General features: G+C 45.6%; 2 protein-coding genes across 2 annotated transcripts; both read left to right on the top strand.

Annotated features, from left to right (window-relative positions):
- The first annotated feature begins 615 nt into the window (after nt 1-615).
- On the top strand, nt 616-2,527 carry LOC120654823 (CASP-like protein 2C4). Its single transcript, XM_039932485.1, has 3 exons — nt 616-1,048; nt 1,140-1,293; nt 1,905-2,527. Exons 1-3 carry the CDS (start codon nt 876-878, stop codon nt 2,169-2,171), a joined length of 594 nt encoding a protein of 197 aa, XP_039788419.1. The 5' UTR covers nt 616-875; the 3' UTR covers nt 2,172-2,527.
- A 15,508-nt stretch (nt 2,528-18,035) lies between these two features.
- LOC120654821 lies at nt 18,036-21,689 on the top strand. The gene is made up of 7 exons (XM_039932484.1): nt 18,036-18,290; nt 18,899-18,948; nt 19,094-19,206; nt 19,779-20,058; nt 20,724-20,823; nt 20,932-21,004; nt 21,201-21,689. Exons 1-7 carry the CDS (start codon nt 18,101-18,103, stop codon nt 21,454-21,456), a joined length of 1,062 nt encoding a protein of 353 aa, XP_039788418.1. The 5' UTR covers nt 18,036-18,100; the 3' UTR covers nt 21,457-21,689.
- Nucleotides 21,690-22,953: the final 1,264 nt, after the last annotated feature.

The raw sequence follows: 22,953 nt of genomic DNA, 5'->3' as shown, positions 1-22,953 counted from the left end.
ATGAAAATATAGCTAATAAAAAAACTAATGATACTTAATTGGTATCATAAATGTTCTTATCTTGTTATATAAATTTGGTCAAACTTGAAATACTTTGACTCTCCAAAATTCTTAAAATGACTTATAATTTGAAACAGAGGGAGTATACTAGATATATAATTCTGAATCTGATGGCTTACACGACATGCTAACTTCCCCCCATCAGCAGGGCCAAAAATTCTTTTTTCGACAGGCAGATGGTCAATAATACTCATTTTTTAAAATGGCCAATAATACAATTAAAATTCATGAATGAAAGAAAGGTATACACAAATATTCCTTTTTTTGGCCTGATTGAACTTTAGAAAATTTAAGAGGGCAAAAAAGCCCTTCAGAAATACGTTGTGCTTAGTGCTACTGCTACAAATGTTCACCTTTTTCTCTGTCAGGCTAAATGCAACGTAATACGATCGAGACCGCACAAAGATGTCCGTAAGATATCTTGACGGCTAACCGCTAGCAGATACTAATGTTCTAACATAAACATGGATGTGATGTCTTGGAAACAACTTGCTAGCGTAGCTAGCTCGACGTTTCCTCGTTGTGGCAGCCCATCAGTGAGGTCATGATCCGCGAGGAGCTGGGGCGACAGCGAAGTGAACTTGCTGCTCGCCGTGTGCAGCTATGCGCACCAGATAAGACGCCCGGGAGGCCGGACACACGTTGCACACCGGCGTCCCCAAAGTCTCCGAGCTCTGTGTGCCTATAAGAGAGCAGAGGGGGGCCCTCGTTTCGCCGAGGGAGCAGGAGCAAGCTGCTGTGTAGGAGGGAGGAGGGAGCTGGCGGCCTGGTGCGCCGATCGGTCGAGGCGTCGAGGGGATCGTCGGTAGCTAGCGATGGCAGCCGGGGAGGCGGCGGCGCCGGCGGCGGCAAGGGCTGAGTACTTGCTGCGGGGCGCGTGCGCGGCGATGGCGGCGGCGGGGGCGCTGCTGCTGGGGCTCAGCGCGCAGACCAAGACCGTGCTCTTCGTCCAGAAGAAGGCCGTCCCCAAGGACGTCCAGGCGCTCTGGTACGCACCGCCACCGATCTGTCCAGCTCCAGCTTCGGCTCGCTCGGAGCCTCCACGCCTTCTCATCACGGGAGCTTCTTGCGCGCGCCAGGGTGCTGATCGTGTCGGCGTCGGCCGCGGCGGGGTACCACGTCGTCCAGCTCGCCCGGTGCCTCTACACGGCCCGCCTCGCCACCGCCGGCGCCGGCGCTGGCGGCCGGCGTCTCAGCCGAGGGATCGCGTGCGTCTCCTTCCTCCTCGACAAGGTACAGTGCCAGTGCGGCGCCCGTTTGCAGCTCACGCTTTTGCTCTCCATTCACTCTGCCAACTCGCTTTTCCCGGACAGCCGAGCTGAGGGCTCTGCCCTGTCCCCAACCGTTTCCATTTAAACGCGTCACTCTCAGAGACACTCCTGCTGGCTAGGCAAACACAGTGGCTTGCCGAGTTTGCCTGCGGTCCCTCTCGTCCTCGAGCACATACTAATGGCAATGGCAACTTGTGGTGGTTAGATAGCTCCGGTAGCACTCAGGCTCGAAGGGCTTTCTCGATCGGGAAGCCAAAAGTCGCTTCCTCTAAATGAAAAATGTCAGCATACCCCCTTCGGTTGAGTATTTTTTTTACTGGTGCTGAGTTGGTGATCAGAGCCCTCTTTCATTGAAAATTTGCAAGGAAACAGAGCTGAACAGTCCTTGTGGCACTTGTGCAGTTGCAACTGCATAACCACGCCCTCTTTCTCTGAACTGCCCGGACAAAGATAGCATCAGCCACACACACACACAGTGGTTTCAATTTCTGCAGCAGGAAATTTTCACTAAGGCGAGTTGTGAAACGTTTGCCTTGCTCTGGTGTTGTGTTGCGTGTGGGTTTCCTTGTGCAGGGAAGCGCGTACATGGTGTTCGCGACGACGGTGGCGGCGCTGCAGGCGTGCTTCGTGGGGCTCATCGGCGTGGACGCCCTGCAGTGGAGCAAGCTCTGCAACATCTACACCCGTTTCTGCGAGCAGGCCGCCGCGGGGATGGTCTGCAGCATGCTCGCCGCCGTGGGCATGGCCGTCCTCTCCGCCTTCTCCGCGCGAGAACTCTTCCGCCGCCCCGTCGGCGCTCTGGGGTGGAACGGATCGCAGGGAAGCTCGAGGGACCTCTGATCTGTTGCAGAGGAACATTTGGCACGGGATGAAAAAAAAAAGGGGGGGGGGGGGGGGGGGGGGGGGCTGAAGAGAGTGCTACGTGTTGGCTCTTTTTGTTGTCCAAGCTTTGCTTGCAAGGCTAAGATTAGGATTGCCCGACCGTTCGAGTTTATACGAAACATTGCATCTGTTTGGCGATAAGACTCACAAGTTTGTTTGAGCGCGAATGAGCAAAAAAGTTCAGATTGAAGGTGAAAAGTGTAAGTTAATATAGGATCGAACAAAGACTCAACACTGAGATCTTATCATGCTTGTGGTACCGGTAGTCGTTCAAAAAAAAAGAATGAATTGAGTTGTCTAAACAGTATCTTTGACGATTACAGATGCCACATTGAGATCACAATTCGTCACCACCGTTGTGTGGTGTTGTCTCCTTGCTAAACAACTCACACATCGATCCGTAGAGGCTGCTATTTTGTGTTAGAATAATAATGAGGAAACGATAATCCAAAAACATAAAACCAAATTATAAGATTATACGAACGAGAACGACACCAAGGCACGATATTTTTTAACGAGGTTCAGCGATGTGCCTACATCCTCGGAGCATAACTACGGGCGCTCCTCCCCATAAACAGCAGCTGCACCGGTATCTAGGCACTACTGCGACAACGCTGCCGCCCACACCAGCGGTCAAGTCGTCTCACGGTCTGTTGAAATATGCAATGCATACTTGGATCTAGAAGATTGTGAAATCACAAGAAACTAATTTTGCAATGCATGAGGATAAGATCATGTCAAGGTAAGAAGATTTAAGAAGAGTTGAGAGCAAGTATGAGTAGTAAAAGTTATCATGCTTCATGGTGAAGTGTAGAATTCTCTTGAGAAATATATTTGTAGATGAAGAAAACTCTAGAAATGTAGAATAATGTCGAAGGTGGACACATGACAACACTATACGAATCATGGAGTCCTATAAATAGAGTTATCCCCATCCACCTTGTCATATCATGGCATAAGAGGTCTAAGTAGGAGATGACAAGATTGTCATGGTGGGATAACCACATAAAGAGTGTAAGTGTCATCTCTTGTTGTATCAAATTGAGTTGTGAATAAAGGTTTGAGTTCCCTTGTATTTGTTAGTCTCCCACTTTCTAAGTACTTAGTGTACAAGTTGTGATTCGTAGGTTGGCTCTGCCACCTAGAATCACAAAGGGTCTAGACTTCATCGTAGGATCTGTTAGTAGGCTCTACCACCTGAAAGCGAGAAAACGGCTATGCCGTCGAAAGAACCTTATACACTAAGTAGCTAGAAATTGAAATGACTAACCGATTCTAGAGTGAATTGGTGTGTCTTAGTCGTAGGTCTCTGTGTAATGAGTATTAGAGTCACCTTGGTTCCCAACACAGTCACATGGTAGTACCCTCATATTTATGTGTTAGACCGGTTCCTAACATAATCACATGGTAGTATCCTCATATTTATGAGTTCTAGATATACAAAGTATGACTCCAATGTCATATCATTGCTCTTCAGCATCACATCGTCCATGGTCATCGCTGCCTTGTTTGTTTCTTGGGCCGATCTGCATCTGCCTCGAATCAACGAGCAGAGTCTGCTGCATATTCTTGGCTGGCTTCCTTGCGCGCTTCCGTAGCTCTCCTCACGACCTCAGCCTCACACAACAAGCAACTGCTCATGCACCAAGCCATGGTGATCGTCTTCAGCCTTCTCGTAGACGTGGAATGGGACGATCTGGCCGATCCAAACGCCGGGGCAACGGTACGCCTCCGGCAGAGCGCGTCCGCCACCCAGTTAACCTCTCTGTAGATGTGCTGCACCTCGCAGCCACCACGGCAGCGGTCGAGCAGCTCTAGGATATGTTCTTCCATGTTGCGCGAGACGCGTGTCTGCTGTGACTCCCCGCGCAGCAGCCGCACAAGAGTGACGTCGTCACCCTCGACGAGCAGCCGGTCAATGAAGCCACTCTCCCGAGCAAGACGAAGGCCCCAGACGAGCGCACGAGCCTCCACCCGCGGCGGCGTCCAGCGCACGCAGACCACTCGCGGGCAGGCGGTGGCGTGACACTGTGCCGCCGGTGGCCGACGGTGTGTCGAGATTGCGGCCGCCAACTGGCGACGCTGGTGGATCGTCGGAATCACCGAGACAGGCACGGCCAGCGATGCCATGTCAGGAATCAAACAACAAGTATGAGGAACCATACGTATATAGCGTATTCGAGCGAGTCATCCCTCATATATACATTATTCATCATATCACAAACCTTAACTTCTACGTGGATCCTTTTGTATGCAGTGGCAATCGGAGCTATCCGACTACCGAGTTCCGACAACCTTTGGCAGCGCGAAGAACACGACGAGGCAACAACCTATCAACCACACTATGTTCATGCTCAATAATTTAACAGGGCGCGCCACGTGTAGAAGCCGGCCATGCTTAACACCATTTGAAATTTTGAATACACCAGGTTTGGCGTAGACATGAAAGTGATCTGGCCCCTAATGGGTTTTGGCGAATAATGACAAAACACATGTATAATTAATTGTGTAATTGAGCATGTGTGCAGGTGATGAATATATATAAGTGAATCAAGTGATGACGTATGGCCCCCCAAAAAGGAAATGAAAAGGCGGTGTTTAAGTGTACTCATGATATTAGATGTTGTATTTGAAATTTGAGTATAGGGACACCGTACTATCAAGAGGGACTTGATTCAAGGGTTTCGATTTAAATCTTGTGCTCAAGAGAACCTAGACAAACACATGTGAACCACAAAATACACTCAAAAGAGCAAAACATGAGCTTTCATCCTGCCTAACCTGGATACTCCGGGTATAGGGTCGGATACTCTGGACCCCTTTGCCCGGAGTGTCCGGGTGCTGTTCACGAGCTGAAAAATTAGGGTTGCCCGGAGTTTGTAAGCTCCATTCCTCGCCGAGGAATACATAGTAAGTGACCTTGGGCTTGAGAGGTGATCTCGCCCTTGCGAGAGGAGCATAGGGTTTCTTGAGCACCGTCTCTCGAATCCTTCCTCAACGGAGACATAGCACCTTCGGGTGTGAACTTCGGGAAACAAGTCCTTGTCTCTTTCGTGTTAATTTACTTGATTTCATTGCTATTTGCTTATGAGACTTCTTTTCTAGGGTTTGAGCTCGATCTACTCACTCACGAGTTTCTAGTGAGTTTTGTTTGTTGGATATCAACCTTAAGGAACCCCTGGTACTCGTAATTTAGCTCGATCTACTTTTCATACATAGATTTCTGTAGTTTCTTTTCAGTTTGTTCATACCCAGAGACTCTGGTTATAGCTCCGGATACTCCGGACCACAAAACCCGGAGTATCCGGGCTTATACCCGGAGTATCCGGGCTGAGTCTGCGTCTGACAGTTTTTAAGTGTCTTTGAGTTGCAGATTGTCTATTCACCCCCCTCTAGGCATCTTAAGGTCCTTTCAATTAGTATCAGAGCTTGGCTCTCTATTCAAAGGGCTTAACCGTCTGGAGAGGTCAAGATGTCGGATGATGAAAAGAATCCAGAGAATCCGGTTGATGAAGGTGAAAAAGGCGATTCCGGTGATAAAAGAAACAAAGACAAGAATGCAGAGACATCCAACAACAACAAGAAAGAAAAGAATAAGAATGGTGGAGAAGAAAGTGAAGAAGAGACATCCAATGATGAGATGTCTTATGAGAAATGGAAGGCATGGAGGAAAAAGAAGAAGGAGCAAAGGAAGAAAAAGTCTAGCTCCCGAGTTATTATTGATTCTAGTGATGACTCGACACTGATTCCAAGAGAAGAGCCTCACGCTCTTCAAACAAGGGCAGCTCATCAAGGTCAAAAGGCAAAAGTGATTATCGAAGAGTTGCTCATGACTACACTTTTTCACTACCTAGTGAGCACGATGTATCAATCCACATGGGCAAGCCACCTTTCTTTGATAGGACCGGATACAATCAATGGAAGACAAAGATGTACGGCTACATGAATGCAATCCACAAGGATGTGTGGAAGGTTGTAGAGGTTGGGTGTGAACTACCGGAAGAAGATGAAACTCCAACACCCATTCAATCATATGTGCTCCAACGAAATTTTCAAGCATTGAACATGCTTCACACATCCGTGAGCCCCGAAGAATTTAATAAGATAGAATATGCACAAACTGCCAAGGAGGCTTGGGGCACTCTCCTAGTGAACCATCAAGGGTCAAGAAAAGTATGTGAATCAAGAATAAAAATTTTGGAAGATGAATTGAGCTTATTCTGCATGAAGAAGGATGAAGGTATGAAAGAGATGTATAACCGCATGAAGAAGATCACAAATCAAATCAAATCTCTTGGTGGTGACAAGTGGGGTGACCGTGAGATCGTGGACAAGCTCTTGACCGTGTATATAGCTAGGGATGTTACTCTACCTAGCTTGATTAGAGCCGAAAGAGGATTCAAGCACTTCACTGCCGAGAATGTCCTTGGAAGAATTGAGGCTCACCATGATCAATTGAAGAGAGTCAAGATTAACCAAGATCTAGACGAACTTCAAGAACAAGCAGCCAAGAATAGTGGGTTGGCACTTCAAGCTAAGTCAAAAGGCAAAGAAAATGCAAAACAATTCTCAAAAAATGAAAGCACTAGTAGTGATGATGATAACGAGCTTGATGATGAGCAAATGACCTTCTCTATCAAGAACTTAACAAGAGTATTGAAGAAAAGCAACTTTAGAAACTTGGAGAAGAACAAGAAGTATGAGCCAAGAAGAAGATCTAATAGGCCGTGCTTTGGGTGTAACAAAGTTGGGCATTTCATTACCGATTGCCCGGAAGAGAAGAAGAAGAATAAAGACATCAAAGAAACCACATCCAAAAGAGATAGATCAAGATACAAGAAGCAAGCCAGAGAAGCTCATCTTGGTCAAGAACGGGATTCACAACAAGAAAGTGAATCCGAGAAAGAAAATATTGCAACCATGGCTTTAAAAACATCATCTCCACATTCTACAAGCTTATTTGAAGATCTCACCGATGATGAGGATGAAGATCCTATCATGTGCTTCATGGCTAAAAAAATCCAAGGTAACATCTCCAAACTCATCGGACGATGAAATGGATAATGAAGTAGAAGTTGCTAAACTAGTCAAGAAATATGATAAAGGGGCCGCAACTAAAATGATGAAATTAGTTATGAAACTAGATGAAGTGGATGAGACTCTTGAAACACAAGAAGAATTGCTTAGACTTGAGAGAGAAAAATTCAAGGCTCTTGAAAAGAACCTCGCCAATGAAAGGGAGGAAAACAAGATGCTTGTGAACTCAATCAAAGTCAAGGATGTCACTCTTCTTGAGTTGAAAGAGTCACTCTCTAGTGAAAAAGAAAAAGTGGATGATTTGACTAGAAAATTTTCTTTTGTCAATGACACTAACACTTTCCTAAGGAAGGATAATGAGAAACTTCAAGAGAGCATGACAAGCTTACAAGCTAATCACATGGCACTTGAAGTTCAATTTAATACTCTTTGGGAAAGTACTTCTAAGACTAGAGAGGCATCTAATTCATCTAGTCCTTCGACAAGTAATGGTTGTGCACTGTGCTATAACATCGATATTGAAACTTGTGCTACTAACTATGTTGAGATGAATGCAATGAAGAAAGAAATCTCTAGACTCACTCATTTGTTGCAAAAAGAGGCTCCATCACATATTCAAGTCCCAAAGAAAAATCCCTCAACAAGGGTAGGTGAGTTTGAGAAACACACCAAGGGATTTGGGTCAAGATACAGGAGCAACTTTGGGTTTGAAAAAGGTAAGGGACTTGGTAGGAATGGGCAAGGTACTCCACATGCCATTCCATTTATCAAGAACAATAACAAGACCGCCTTGGGTGCTCAAGGAGGTCTAGTGAACATGACCACTCCCATTCACAAGACAAATGATGTGATTCAAGAAAGTGGTCATGTCAAATTCATCAAGAGAGGCACAACATGTGATGAGGGTGCTAAGATTGTTGCATCCTCATTCAAAGAAGATAAGTTCAAGGCCTCTAACCCAACCAAGATCAAGGCGCAAGAATCATCTCATGTATCCTTTTATGCTGATTATGTATTGACAAGGAACCACCGTGGTAAATTAGTTGCCAAGTTTGTAGGACACCGTACATGGAACACAAAAGTGAAAAGCCATGTATGGGTGCCCAAAGTTCTTGTGACTAACATTAAAGGACCCAAGTATTGTTGGGTACCTAAAAGAAAAGAGTAACTTTGTTTTGTAGGGATACTCCTCCGGTGGATCAACTTGGGTGATTGATAGTGGATGCACAAATTATATGACCGGTGAAAGGAGTATGTTCGAAACAATAACCGCATCAAGTGGAGATCATTTCATTACCTTTGCGGGAAATCAAAAGGGAAGAGTGCTTGGTACCGGTAACATTAATCTAAACTCAAAGTTCACTGTCTCAAAAGTTCTTTTAGTTGAGTCACTTGGTTACAATTTATTGTCCATCTCACAACTTTGTGATTCGGGCTTCAATTGTTTGTTCACTAACGAGGGTGTGACCGTCATTAGAAGAAGCGATGACCCCGTTGCTTTCAAAGGGGTGCTCAAGGGAAAGCTCTATCTTGTGGACTTCTCTCAAGAGAAGGCTCAACTTGACGCTTGTTTGATAGTAAAGTCTAGCTTGGGTTGGTTATGGCATCGCCGACTAGCTCACGTTGGGATGAGAAATCTCAACAAGCTTCTAAAACGGGATCACATCCTAGGACTAACAAATGTTTCTTTTGAGAAAGATCGTGTTTGTAGTGCATGCCAAGCCGGGAAGCAAGTTGGTGTTCCACATCCATCAAAGAGCATCGTCACCACTATCAAGCCATTTGAACTTCTACATATGGATCTCTTTGGCCCGGCGGCGTACATTAGCATTGGTGGTAACAAATATGGTCTTGTCATTGTTGATGATTATTCTCGTTTCACTTGGGTATTCTTTTTGCATAACAAAAGTATAGTGCAAGAGACCTTCAATAAGTTTGCGAAAAGAGCTCAAAATGAATTTGAGACTAAGATCAAGAAAGTGAGAAGTGACAACAGTACCAAATTCAAGAACACTAACGTAGAAGAGTTTCTAGATGAAGAGGGCATTGGTCATGAGTTCTCGGTTCCATACACCCCTCAACAAAATGGAATTGTTGAAAGGAAAAATAGAACTCTCATTGAGGCCGCAAGAACAATGCTTGATGAGTACAAGATCTCGGATCAATTTTGGGCGGAAGCAATCAACACGGCATGTCATGCAATCAACCGCCTATATCTTCACAAGATCTTGAACAAGACGGCATACGAGCTTCTACTTGGTAAAAAGCCTAACGTGTCTTACTTTAGAGTCTTTGGAAGTAAGTGCTTTATTCTAAATAAGAAGCCCAACAACTCTAAGTTTGCACCTAAAGTTGATGAAGGATTTCTTCTTAGTTATGCCTCAAATGCTCATGGCTATCGTGTTTTCAACAAAACCTCTGATTGTGTTGAAATAGCGTGTGACATGATATTTGATGAATCTAATGGCTCTCAAGAGGAGCAAGTTGATAATGTTGTAGGAATGGAAGAATCAATAAGTCAAGCCATCAAGAAGTCGGCGATTGGTGAGATAAAGCCTAAAAAACAAGTGGACAATGATGATGATGATGAGTTGATGTTTCAAGGGCCATCTACCTCTACATCCGCTGCAAAACCCGGAAACTCCGGATATGAAGCCGGAGACTCCGGACATAATGACCGGAGTATCCGAACTCCAGACCGGTTTATCCGGTTCACTCAAGCTGAAACAACAACTCAACAACAAGATAAATCTCAAGATGATAGAGAAGCTGAACCAATCCAACATCAATCCTCCATTCCACATCCAAGAGTTCATCACATAATCCAAAAGGATCATCTTGTGGATAATATTCTTGGAAGCATAAGCAAAGGGGTAACCACTCGATCTCGTTTGGCTACGTTTTGTGAGCATTACTCATTTGTTTCTTCTTTGGAATCTCTTAAGGTAGATGAAGCATTGGATGATCCGGATTGGGTGATGGCTATGCAAGAAGAATTGAACAACTTCACTCGGAATGAAGTCTGGTCCTTAGTAGAAAGGCCCAAGCAAAATATCATTGGAACCAAGTGGGTCTTTCGAAACAAACAAGATGAACATGGCGTGGTAACAAGAAACAAAGCTAGGTTGGTTGCTCAAGGCTTCACACAAATCGAAGGTTTGGATTTTGGTGAGACTTATGCTCCCGTAGCTAGGCTTGAGTCAATTCGTATCTTGCTTGCCTTTGCTACTCACCATGATTTCAAGCTATATCAAATGGACGTGAAGAGTGCTTTCCTTAATGGACCAATCTCCGAGTTAGTTTATGTTGAGCAACCACCGGGTTTTGAAGATCCCAAATTCCCAAACCACGTCTATTTGCTCCATAAGGCGCTCTATGGGCTCAAGCAATCCCCTAGAGCATGGTATGAATGTCTTAAGGACTTTCTCTTAAGGAAAGGCTTTGAAATAGGCAAAGCCGATCCTACTCTTTTCACTCGCAAAGTTGATAGAGAAATCTTTGTGTGCCAAATATATGTCGATGACATTATATTTGGGTCTACTAACAAAACTTGGTGCGATGACTTTAGTAGGATTATGACAAAGAGATTTGAGATGTCTATGATGGGTGAGTTGACATTTTTCCTCGGATTTCAAATCAAGCAACTCAAGGATGGCACTTTCATTAGTCAAACCAAGTACATCAAGGATATGCTCAAGAAGTTTGACATGGAAAATACCAAGCCCATCAAAACTCCCATGCCAACCAATGGGCATCTCGATCTCAATGAAGATGGCAAGACCGTGGATCAAAAGGTATATCGCTCCATGATTGGATCTCTTCTTTACCTTTGTGCATCTAGGCCCGATATTATGCTTAGTGTGTGCATGTGTGCAAGATTTCAAGCTAATCTGAAAGAATGTCATTTGATGGCGGTTAAGAGAATCCTAAGATATTTGGTCTTCACTCCTAACCTTGGTTTATGGTATCCCAAGGGCTCATCTTTCGACTTACTTGGCTATTCCGATTCGGATTATGCCGGTTGCAAAGTGGATCGAAAGAGCACTACAGGGACTTGTCAATTCCTTGGCCGGTCCTTAGTAGCTTGGAGCTCTAAGAAGCAAAATTCGGTTGCCTTGTCCATGGCGGAGGCCGAGTATGTCGCCGCCAGTGCGTGTTGTGCACAACTCTTGTGGATGAGACAAACGTTGAGTGACTTTGTCATTTTGATGCAATTCCTCTATTTTGTGACAATGAGAGTGCAATCAAGTTAGCAAACAATCCGGTACAACACTCCCGAACAAAGCACATAGATATTCGTCATCACTTCTTAAGGGATCATGAGATTAAGGGAGATATTGCTTTACAACATGAAAGCACCGACGGGCAACTTGCCGATATATTTACTAAGCCTCTAGATGAGTTAAGGTTTTGTTCTTTGAGAAGTGAACTAAACATCTTGAATTCTCGTAACCTAACTTGAATTACTGCATACACTTGAGTGATTATAGATTAAGTGGTTCTCAAAATGAAAAGATCTTGAAAACTTTCAAAAATATGTGACTTTTGTTTTATGAAAAGTTTGGTTCTTCACTTTACTCACTTGAGATCATTGTTCTCCTTGATTGATTGTTGGCTGATCTCGAGTCGAGTAATTTTATCTCACATTATTAGATCTCTCAAAATCTATAGATATCTTCAATCTCATCTAGATCAAGCTTAAGGAGTGCCATATCTGTTCTGTGTCAGGGGGATCCGGAGTCTCCGGCCCAGGGCCCGGATACTCCGGACTGTCCGGATACTTTGGCCCTGTGGCCGGATACTCCAGACTGTCCGGATACTCCGGCCCTGTGGCCGGATACTCCGGGTAGTAAAAATTTGCTATATATACTGCGAGGGGGTCGGGATCAAGCCGACTTCAGGTCTTTTTCACCGCTGCCACCGTCTCCTCTCTTCCTCTCACCTCATCTCACGCCCTAGTGGCGATTTCAACCTTCCAACCATCAAGAACTCGTCAATCCTTGAAGGAAGGCTCTCCTCCCCTCCGGAAACTCCGGGGAGGCTTTGGATTCGAAGTTCCCGCGCTCTCAACGGTCTCAAAGGTATTTTGAACTTCGGATCGCCCGATCTCCCAATGCCGTAGGTTTCTTTGAAAGATCTTTAGGGCATCTCTTCCTAGCATGTGTAGGAACCTTTGGCTCAAGTTTCACGCAAATCCCATGGCAAAATCCTTAGATTTTTGTAACCTAGGGTTTCGGGTGCTCGAGTCCGGATACTCCGGATATACACCCGGATACTCCGGACCCTCTGGGCCGGAGTTTCTAGGGATATACCCGGAGTCTCCGGACTGGATCACCACAGGCACATCTTCTTCCTCCCAATCCTTTCCAGCTTGGTCTTGATCTTACTTATCTATTCTTTAGGCATGGTGAGGCCACGTGCTGGTGAGTTTTTGGAGGATGCGGAACAAAGAAGGCAAAAGCGACGTCATGATCCTCGCGCTCAAAGGGAGGATGCCCCTCCAAACCCTATAAGGGAGCTGCGTCCATGACATCGCGTGGGCAAGGAACCCGCAGACAGCAGTTCAAGAAAGGAGCCAAGGAAAGATCCTTACATTATGCAAAGCCGACCCGCGGCTCCTCCATCCCGTCCGACTCCAACAAGCAAGGGTATTGCTCATGACATATGTCCTCGAACCCCTCCTCGCTTGCAAGTTGAATACTCTTCTGAGCAGCGCAACTATCCAAGCATTCCAAGGCTTCATCGACCTGGAATTGTTCCTGGCTTTGCGGTTGAGATGGAAAGAAATTACTACAAGCAAGATGTGGCACTTAGGGAGGCACGCAAGGAGAAAGTCTACAAATATGACAAGAGTGAAGGTCTTGAGAGGCGTTTTTTGTGTAAACTCCATGAAGACTTCTATTCCTCAGTGGTGATGCACAAGTCTCATGCTCCCATTGTCCCATGCAAGTACGTGGATTGGAAATATTATGAAGATATGAAGGATCCATTCTTTAATGAGGCTATGGATAAGTGCAAGGAGATGGATCTTTATGACATCATGGGCTTTCGCTATGATTGGAATGAGGAGGTCCTAGGTCAATTTCACTCTTCCTTGTACTATGATGAAAAGGAGATTGCTTTCTATTGGACCACCGAGGGGAGTCAAATATGAAGTAGATTACATGACCTTTTCTTGGATACTTGGACTTGGCACTAAGGATGAGAAAAGAGATCCTATTCATGTTGAGGAACAACTCAAGCCATATCAAGTACCTACCTTGTTCTTCAATCCTATTTGCGCTCAGGAAGGAAAGGCAAACTATCTCCTACCGGTATACTATGCAATGAATCAATTCTTTAGAGCCACAATTGATGCAAAGGATGGTGATTCCGTGGCACTTAGATACTGTGCAGTAAACCTTCTAGCCCGTGCTTTGCCCAGTGGAAAACCTTTTTGCATCATGGACTTCATTTGGAATGAGCTAAGAAGGACTATGATTGAGGCCAAGAAGTCACTTCCTGCTGCACCATATATCATGTACATGATTGAGAGGGTGACAAAGGTCACATTTCCAAAGACGATCAAGCATGAACCTCTTCACCTGCGTGCCCGCTCTGGTGATGCACCACCTCTTCCTCCATCTCATGCCAGTGCAACAAGAAACCCAAGATATGATCCTACTCCATCTTCTTTGGGTGCCTCTTCATCGTCTCGTCACCATCACCATGACTCTTTTGTGAAGAGGGCCCTCCGCAGCTTGTTCGGAATGTGCAGGAACATTGCACAAGATGTTCATGAGAACGCAAGGTCGATCAATGAGATTCGGGGTCACATGGGGCTTCCTTTAGATTCGCACCGCGAGCTCCCAGCCTTCGATGATCCATTTGCTGAGTGGGATGCCGCCGATGAGGCTGTTGTTGCTGCTGCTCATGCTCCACTTCCTCATGCTCGTCGCCAAGCCCGTTCTCCTTGTCGCCGTGCTTCTACTTCCTCTCGCCATGCTCCTCCAAGTGGCCAAGAGATCTTTGATGAGGAAGAGGAGACCGAGGAAGACGCGCCCCTCGAACTTATGTTTCCTTTTCGTTTCGAACTCCTTTGATCTTTGTAAGGACTATGTGGTGTGAGAACATTTGTAATGTGTGCTACTTTATGATTAGCTGTCGTATTTGTCTCTGTTCTAAGGAATTTGTGCTAGTGTGAGAATTCTTTCTCTGACTTGGTGACTGTTTTTCTGTGTTCTGGTTCAGAAGGGCCGGATACTACGGGCTACAGGCCGGATTCTTCGGATTCCCTGACCGGAGTCTCTGGGTCTCGCTGGCAGACACACTTTTTATTGAGTGGATAACATGTCATATGCATCACTCATGTTTTTGCACGCACCTGTTCACCCCACTGTTAAACATATAAGAGTTTTTGTGGTTCTCTTGATATATGCCAATTGTTGACATGTCAAGTCAAAATTGAAATTCAAAGTTCATGGCATATATTAAGGGGGAGCTCTTATATGCTAGATGTTTATTGTTTTATGTTAATCAAATGAGCTACATGTGGGTTGTCATCAATCACCAAAAAAAGGAGAGATTGAAAGTGATCTAGGCCCCTAAGTGGATTTTGGTGAATAATGATAAAACACATGTATATTTAATTGTGTAATTGAGCATGTGTGCAGGTGATGAATATATATAAGTGAATCAAGTGATGACGTATGGCCCCCCAAAAAGGAAATGAAAAGGCGGTGTTTAAGTGTACTCATGATATTAGATGTTGTATTTGAAATTTGAGTATAGGGACACCGTACTATCAAGAGGGACTTGATTCAAGGGTTTCGATTTAAATCTTGTGCTCAAGAGAACCTAGACAAACACATGTGAGCCACAAAATACACTCAAAAGAGCAAAACATGAGCTTTCATCCTGCCTAACCCGGATACTCCGGGTATAGGGTCGGATACTCTGGACCCCTTTGCCCGGAGTGTCCGGGTGCTGTTCACGAGCTGAAAAATTAGGGTTGCCCGGAGTCTCCGGGCATATACCCGGAGTCTCCGGTTAACTGTTCGCCCAACGGCTATTTTTTGGTCAAGAGATATAAATACTCCATCCCCTCCTTCAGTTCACTCTCTCTTGCCATTCTTTCGAGCTGAACTCCTCCTAAAGCCAAAAGAGAGCTCTCTCACTCCCCTCTCTTCATTCTTGAGTGATTCCTTTGAGGGATTTGAGTGAGAAGCAAGCAAGAGCAAGGATTCGTGCTAGTGAGCCTCATTCCCACCTCTTGAGCACTTGGTTTTGGTCAAGCCCGCGGATTCAAGTTTGTTACTCTTGGAGCCTTGTGCTCCTAGACGGCTAGGCGTGCTTGTGACTGCTCAATCAAGGTTGTGAGCTGCACAAGAAGTTTGTAAGCTTCATTCCTCGCCGAGAAATCCATAGTAAGTGACCTTGGGCTTGAGAGGTGATCTCACCCTTGGGAGAGGAGCATAGGGTTTCTTGAGCACCGTCTCTCGAATCCTTCCTCAACGGAGACATAGCACCTTCGGGTGTGAACTTCGGGAAACAAATTCTTGTCTCTTTCGTGTTAATTTAATTGATTTCATTGCTATTTGCTTGTGAGACTTCTTTTCTAGGGTTTGAGCTCGATCTACTCACTCACGAGTTTCTAGTGAGTTTTGTTTGTTGGATATCAACCTTAAAGAACTCCTAGTACTCGTACTTTAGCTCGATCTACTTTTCATACATAGATTCCTGCAGTTTCTTTTCAGTTTGTTCATACTCGGAGACTCTAGTTATAGCTCCGGATACTCCGGACCACAAAACCCGGAGTATCCGGGCTTATACCCGGAGTATCTGGGCTGAGTCTGCGTCTGACAGTTTTTAAGTGTCTTTGAGTTGCATATTGCCTATTCACCCCCCCTCTAGGCATCTTAAGGTCCTTTCAAGACACCGGCTTGATCGGGCTCAAAACCAGCAGGCCTAACCCGAAGAATGGTGCCGGGACTGGTTCAGGCGCCGGTGCCGACGCAGGCGGCTTGCAAGGAGGTGCTGCCATGTGCCTGCTCGTCGTCGGCGGGAACGCTCACGGGACTGATGCCCGGTGGGATGACGAAGCCGATCAACTGGAGCACAGCCACACTGTACGGTTTTGCGGTGACCTGCTTCTCGACCGTGGCGTTCCTCCCGAGCCCCGGGGGCGTGGCGGAGGAGAGCATGGCGCACCAGTCGTTCCCGGAGTAGATGCGGAGGTACCCCACGCCATGCAGCGGCGCGCGCAGGACCTACAACACCGTGGTGACCATGAACCCTTTGCCCTTGCGGTTGTGCTGTAGCGCACCCAGCTTGGGCTCGTCGATGTAGTCGAGCATCACCTGGAGCGCGAGGAGGTCCGCCAGCAGGGACCACGGCACGAGCAGCATGCTGCCGAGCGCCACGGTGGCGACGGCGGTGTTGTTGAGCGCGGGCACGGTGACCTTGTCGCAGCTGCTGATGGCGAGCGCGATGTTGGTCTCGGTGAGCATGCTGCTGAACGTGTTGAACTCCGGGAAGCTGGCAAGGACCTTGGTGATGTCGATGGTGCCCGTGGCTGCTCCGAAGCCGGTGCCGAGGCTGGGCGGCGCGGGAGGATGACGAGCAGCGACAGCTTGCTAGGGCTGGGCGCCATGCAGCCGGGTATGTAGATGCAAGCACAGTGGAGGTTCAGGGTGGGGAAGTGAGCCCGCGCGTCAAATATAGCGTGCTGGTGAGGTGATCAGAGCGGGTTGAGGACTTGAGTTGGTGGGAAGGGAGTGATGCAGCACGTCTGGACAGTTGGGTTCCTGACAGTGGCGAATTCAGAAATTCTTAAAGGGGGGGCTGATTTCTTCTTTCCTCTCTTCTTCCTCTCCTTCTTCCTCATCTTTTCTTCTCCAAAATGAAGGGGGGCTAAGAGGGGGCTCCATGGTGTTTTTGGGTCTAGGAGGGGCTGGAGCCCCCTAGACCCACTGCTGCTTTCGCCCCTGGTTCCTGACAATTCATGCGGTGGGCATGGATTCGAAAGGGACCCGAAGCGAGTAATATGTGGCTTATGTCTTAAGGAAAGACCGCTCTGGATACACTTTCCATTTGCTGAATCTAGCCATCTAGGGGTCATACAGCATAAATTTTATTAGACAATGCTTCTGATTTTGGATATATTGGAATATTAGAATTGGAGCATACAACATAATATGTAGCAGGCTAGCAGCACTCGGAGAAAAAAACATAATGTGTAGCTGAGAATGTATGACTTTGAATATTTGAGAATATCTTAACTCTGAAGTTAACCTGGTGTTTTTTCAAATAATGTGTAAAGTCAGTATGCTTTAGACACGGCTGATATGCCCTTGATCTATATAGCTAGGCACCTGAGCGTGAACTTAAGGCCAATCTCAGTGGGAGTGTTATAAGAATGTCATGGACATTAAATTTGCTAATATATATCAATAGTATGAGGAGAGAGGAGTATCATGAAATATGAGAGAAGTGTCATCATCATGACATTCCACTGTCACAGTTCTTAAATTTCCAGTCTTGGTAACTGTGTCGATGACATTCCCACTGAGACTGGCATGATACATCATCCCCCACTAGCATGTGATGGTAAAAAATACAAACACGAATTAAAAAAAAAACACGCGTTCCTTCAGGAAAGGCGTGGTTTAGTGACACAATGACATGTGGGCCTAGGGGAGGATTACGCTTTCAGTAAGGGGAAAAAACCACCCCACGTGTAATCATCTCGGGGGTTATTGCTAGCGGTTGCTCGTCTGATGATTCGAACTTATCCCCGTTTCCGCAGCGCAACCGCTGCCCAGCAGGCCAGCACTCCCTCGTCCCTCTTGTCTTCGCGTCTCTGCGCGCTCATGGCCTCCTCCGCCGCGGGCGATTCCTCGCTGCCGCCGCCGCCGCTTCGCGGGTGGATCTCCGGCCTCGTCAGCGGCGCCGGTCGCCTCCTCGCCGCCGTCCTCGACCCGGATTCCTCCGCCTCCGACACCACGACCTCCTCCCCGGAGTCGTCGCAGTCGCCGCCGCGCCGCGCCCTCGTCGCTGCTGGTACTCGCTCTCCCTTCCTCTCCCCCCGTTCCCAATTCCGAAAGCCTCGTGAAATGCTAGCGCCCTATTCTCGTGCTGCCGTGGAGGCCGCCCTCGCTCGGCTGGTGTTCGGTGAGGCGCCCGCGTCGGCGCTGCGATCGTCTCTATCCGTGTACGCGCGTGTGGCATCACCGATTAGTGGAGGTGGTGGTGCGGGTGCTGCCGCTGCCTTGCAGCAGAGCGCAATTTGGGGGAAGTAGGTGGTTGATTTGATTAACTCGTAACTGTGTGGTGAGCCAATGAAGTCGAGTTAGCGTGAAATTAGAGAGGGAATCGGGTGCTTGAGCGGTAATGCGAAGGTTCAATACCGCGAATGGTAAATCGAGAACGCTAGGTTCTCTGTCTGTTTAGTGATCCGTAGAACCTTTGCATTGATGTTAACTATGTGTTAACTAGGGGTTTATTCAAACCTTCAGCTGCGAAGGGAATGGTATGAATGTAGCAATGTGTACTGCAACTGTGATCATTGCTACTTCCATGACATTGTTAATTCCATGACGAGCTCTGTAAAAGTTGCTTTCTCAATGATTTAGTGAGTTTTCCTGATTCATAATTTTCTTATCAAACAGATGATGGTACTGGGACGTGCGTTGCTTCTGACAATTATCAGTTAAACTTGGTAAGCCCATTCTCTGCATCTGCAACCTTATAATTTTTTTTTACATTTTGGTAGTATTAAAACAAGCTGTTCTCTTGGAGCACCGGAGTGATAAATTGGGTAAGAAATTTGTATCATCAAACTAAGTGCTTTCCTACTGTCATAGAGTGGAAAGGAGATCGTTTTGAAAGATTCTGGCAATGGATCCTTTGCAGTTGTCTCAGAAATAGACCCAAAAGAAGCTGTAAAGAAGTTACTTATGCAGGATAGTTACTCAAGGTATATCCTGTTTCCTTGAATTGTTTATCTTAAGATGTGCAACCTTGTTTTTCTCTTTCAATGTTTAAATTTGTTTGCTCAAACATGTGGGTCTCATTTTCACGGTGTTTTGGTACTTTGTCAGTTTTTGTACAGTCTCCATTTTTCACTGAATGTTTTTTAGGAACTGTAAAGCTGCCAAATTCATGACACCAAAATTCAAGAATGTTGTTCCACTGTTATATCCTTAGGATCTTGCAGCAATAAAAGCACATGGCATTGACATAAAGATCTGAAATACCCTTCTACTGACTATTTATAGATCCATTTTGCTGAATAAGCATGTAATCTGTTTCTTTACAGTTCTTTTCATAACTGAAATTTTTTGGAAGTGAAAAAAACTGACAAGTCTGTGACACAAAATTTCAAGACTGTTGTCCCATTATTTTCTCCATAGGGATATTGCAGAAACAAAAACAGAAATCATTGACACAAAGATCTGAAACGTGCTGTTCTAATGGTTACTTATATAGCCAATTGCTGGATAGATTGGACCAGGATGTTTGACTTTTTTCCTTTATTTTTAATGCTAGGACGGAATGCGATGAATTAATAAAGATAATTCAAGAGCGGGTGGTAGAATCAGACCCAGGTGTAGATGAACCTGAAATTATTCTTCCCATTGCATGGCATGCTAGCACTCAGCAACGCCATGTTGCATACTCTTCAAGTCCAAACACCTCTCTACAGGCAGATTTGGAGATTCCAGCTTACAGTCCAGGGCTTGAGAACACTGTTGAGAAGGAATGGCCGAAGAAAAGTTCAACTACTATCAAAGGCCTTGGCACCAAGAATCATGACAAGAGTCAGCCTGTGAGTCTTCTTATCTTGAGAAATAATAACTCATCCTAAGTCTGGCGACCATACATATCGAATTCCATAATTGTGTGTTTCACTATACTTGTATGTGCCTTTTCAATACATGGATGTACAATATGTTTCTAACTAGTTTAGAATTTAGATGATGCAAAACACAAAATATGCCATATTGTTAGGTTTCTCGGCTGTTACTGATTTGTTGCTTTCTTAGTATAAATATTATTTAGTGTTATAACTTCCGAGTTCAGACAATAGTGATCTGCAAGTGACAATTGACAGTTGGCCTTTACATTTTTTTGTTGGTTTCATGTCTAAATTTTAGATGGAGTAGACACTGCTGCATCTTGCTTGTTTATCTGTGTGTTCAAATCTGGAATTATGCAAACAGTTCTTTTAAAAAAGAACTGTTTGCATAATTCCAGATTTGAACACACAGATAAACAAACAAACAATTATGCAAACAGTTCTTGTGCCTCTGTAAGGACCTTCGCGTGATGCAATGCTGTCACCTGAAGTAATTTGTTCACGACCTTGTTCATGCCATGTCTAAACTTTTTAGGTAGAGTAGACACTGCTAAATCTCATGTTTTTGTTTTTGTTCTTATACTGTGTGTTCGATCTTGTAGTACATAAACATAATGTCATAATCGATACTGCAGGTTATGAAACGAAGGTACAACAGCACAGGGGCTACTTTTGAAGAGTCTCGAAGAGTCAGACTAAAGCAAAATGGACCCAGCACTTTAGGAAAGAATGACAGTATGTCGCCATACTTCAGCTGCACTAATTCTCTAGTTATGTACTTATGTGAGAATGAACCTCAAGTCACTACCTTCTTCTTATCTAATGTTGTTCTTTTATCTGTAGAGTGCACCACGGGCAATGCCTCTTGTTCTGCCTCCAAACTGATGTTTCAAGAAGACATTGAGGCTGCATCCAGGTATCTTCAATGACAGTTATTTTAGTTCCACATGGCCCATGTTCTGTGGTCGACTGGCCGTGGTCTCTGTTTTGGCCCTTTTTTTTTGTCTATGATCTTTTACCTGATATTATACTTGCTAGTCGGTATAGATACAGCTGCTGGAATTTTCTGTAAATAGCTGCTGAATTCTGAAATGTCATACTGTCTGTTTCAGTGCATCAATGGGCTTCCATCCAGTGAACAGCTCCAAAAGTTACAAGAGGAGTTTCAACTTGGAGAGTAGCATTCCTACGAAGGCAAGGTCACCTGCGCCTGCCAGCAGAAGTCGTCGCCCAAACAATCGACAGACAGCCAGATCATCGAATGGGCTACCACAACTGAACAATCCAGCGCCGATGGGACAGGTGCCCGACGCAGGCCGCATTCAGGCGAAGAGGCAGGTCGGAAGGCCGAGGAGAGAGCGGAGGTGAGGTGAATCCAGCATCCGTATTCTCTGTTTACTTTATGATCGAAAAATATATTGGAAGGTGAAGGATAACCCTAGTATGCACGAAGGTCAGGAAAGCTGAAGGTAGTATAGTGTATATGTCATGTCCAGTATTTAGTTTAGGCCGGAAATGTTCTCTGCAGTTGCACATTGGTTTATGGACGTACATATGTGGTGGATTTGTGATCGAGCAATTCGGCCATGGCGTCTTCATGTGATTTGAGAATCCACCACGAGCTGCCGTGTGGGTTCAAAGGGTTCAACGCGGTATTCAATTCGAAAGTACAAAACTACCGGATTCGAGCCCAAACCTTTCCCATCATCCGCGCTTCCTGCACTGCATCCTACAGGATTGAGCCGCGCTTCAAGTCCACCGCAAAAAAAAGGACAAAATATTCGTGCGCAATCTGAGAGATGCCCTAGTTTACTTTTCAAGGTCTAGTTTTTCTGTTCCAAAACACAAGAGGGCGCTCGTGTACCTACACTTATGCGCCCCTTAGGACTTAGGAGTGCAGCATGTCGATCTAAAGGTTAAACACATCTCTAACTGAACCGGCCGTTCTTGAACTGAGCAACTATGTTCGAACCAGTCACTTGCGGCTGTATATTGGCTACCCACCCAAGAGCAGATGTTAATGAGAAAAGTAAAAACCCAAAGTTAGGTTTAACAATGATAGATTGAGACCAATCGAATATTCCCTTGATCATCTATTCTCTTGTCTGGTGCGGGCAGTTGTGGTTTGGATGCCTTTTGAAGAGAGTGAAGGCATGTGGGCCGTCGAGTTAATCACCTCAGCGTCTATTTTCTGCTCGTGGGCTAGCTTCAGCTGGGCTCGTAGTTAGCCCACATCCATCCGAGTGCGCAATTGGCATGAACAAACCTAGGATGGGCCGAGTCGGGCCAAGAGAATCCGAGACCAAAAGAGAAGGTATATCGGGCCGCTGAGCTTAGCGGTGTCGATGCTACTACACACATGAGGGACCCACTCTAATACGAGCGGAAGCACACATACACATCCCACTCCGACGAGCGTCACGAGCCCGTCGCCGCCGGCCAACCCCTCTACTCTTCTCTCGGAGCAATCAAGGCGGCCGGCCACGGAAGGTCGAGGAGGACCCCCAGCTGCGGCACGCACATACGTTCTCGATGATCGTGAAATGAATATGGTAACTATTCAATTTTAAGGATTTGCTGGTTGAATCTTTAAAGATACTAATAGAATAGAATTTGCGTTCACATATTCATAAAGGATGAATTATGTGCGAAATAAATGTTTGAGGTATACAGTTGGAATTTTGAATTTTGCATCTAAATAAGGTTTTAGATGACCACAAAGTGATTCTATAGCAGTAATATTAGAATTTTGAAATTTTGAATTTTGCATCTAAATAAAGTTTTAGACGACCATAAAGCGATTCTGTAGCAGTAATATTTTTTTATTACACAGTATAAATTATCATGCGGCATATGCATATAGTA

Source organism: Panicum virgatum, chromosome 1N (genome assembly GCF_016808335.1).
Source record: "Panicum virgatum strain AP13 chromosome 1N, P.virgatum_v5, whole genome shotgun sequence".
Classification (NCBI taxonomy): Eukaryota; Viridiplantae; Streptophyta; class Magnoliopsida; order Poales; family Poaceae; genus Panicum; species Panicum virgatum.
The sequence above is the reverse complement of the archived record's forward strand: the minus strand, read 5'-3'. Positions and strand labels throughout refer to the sequence as shown.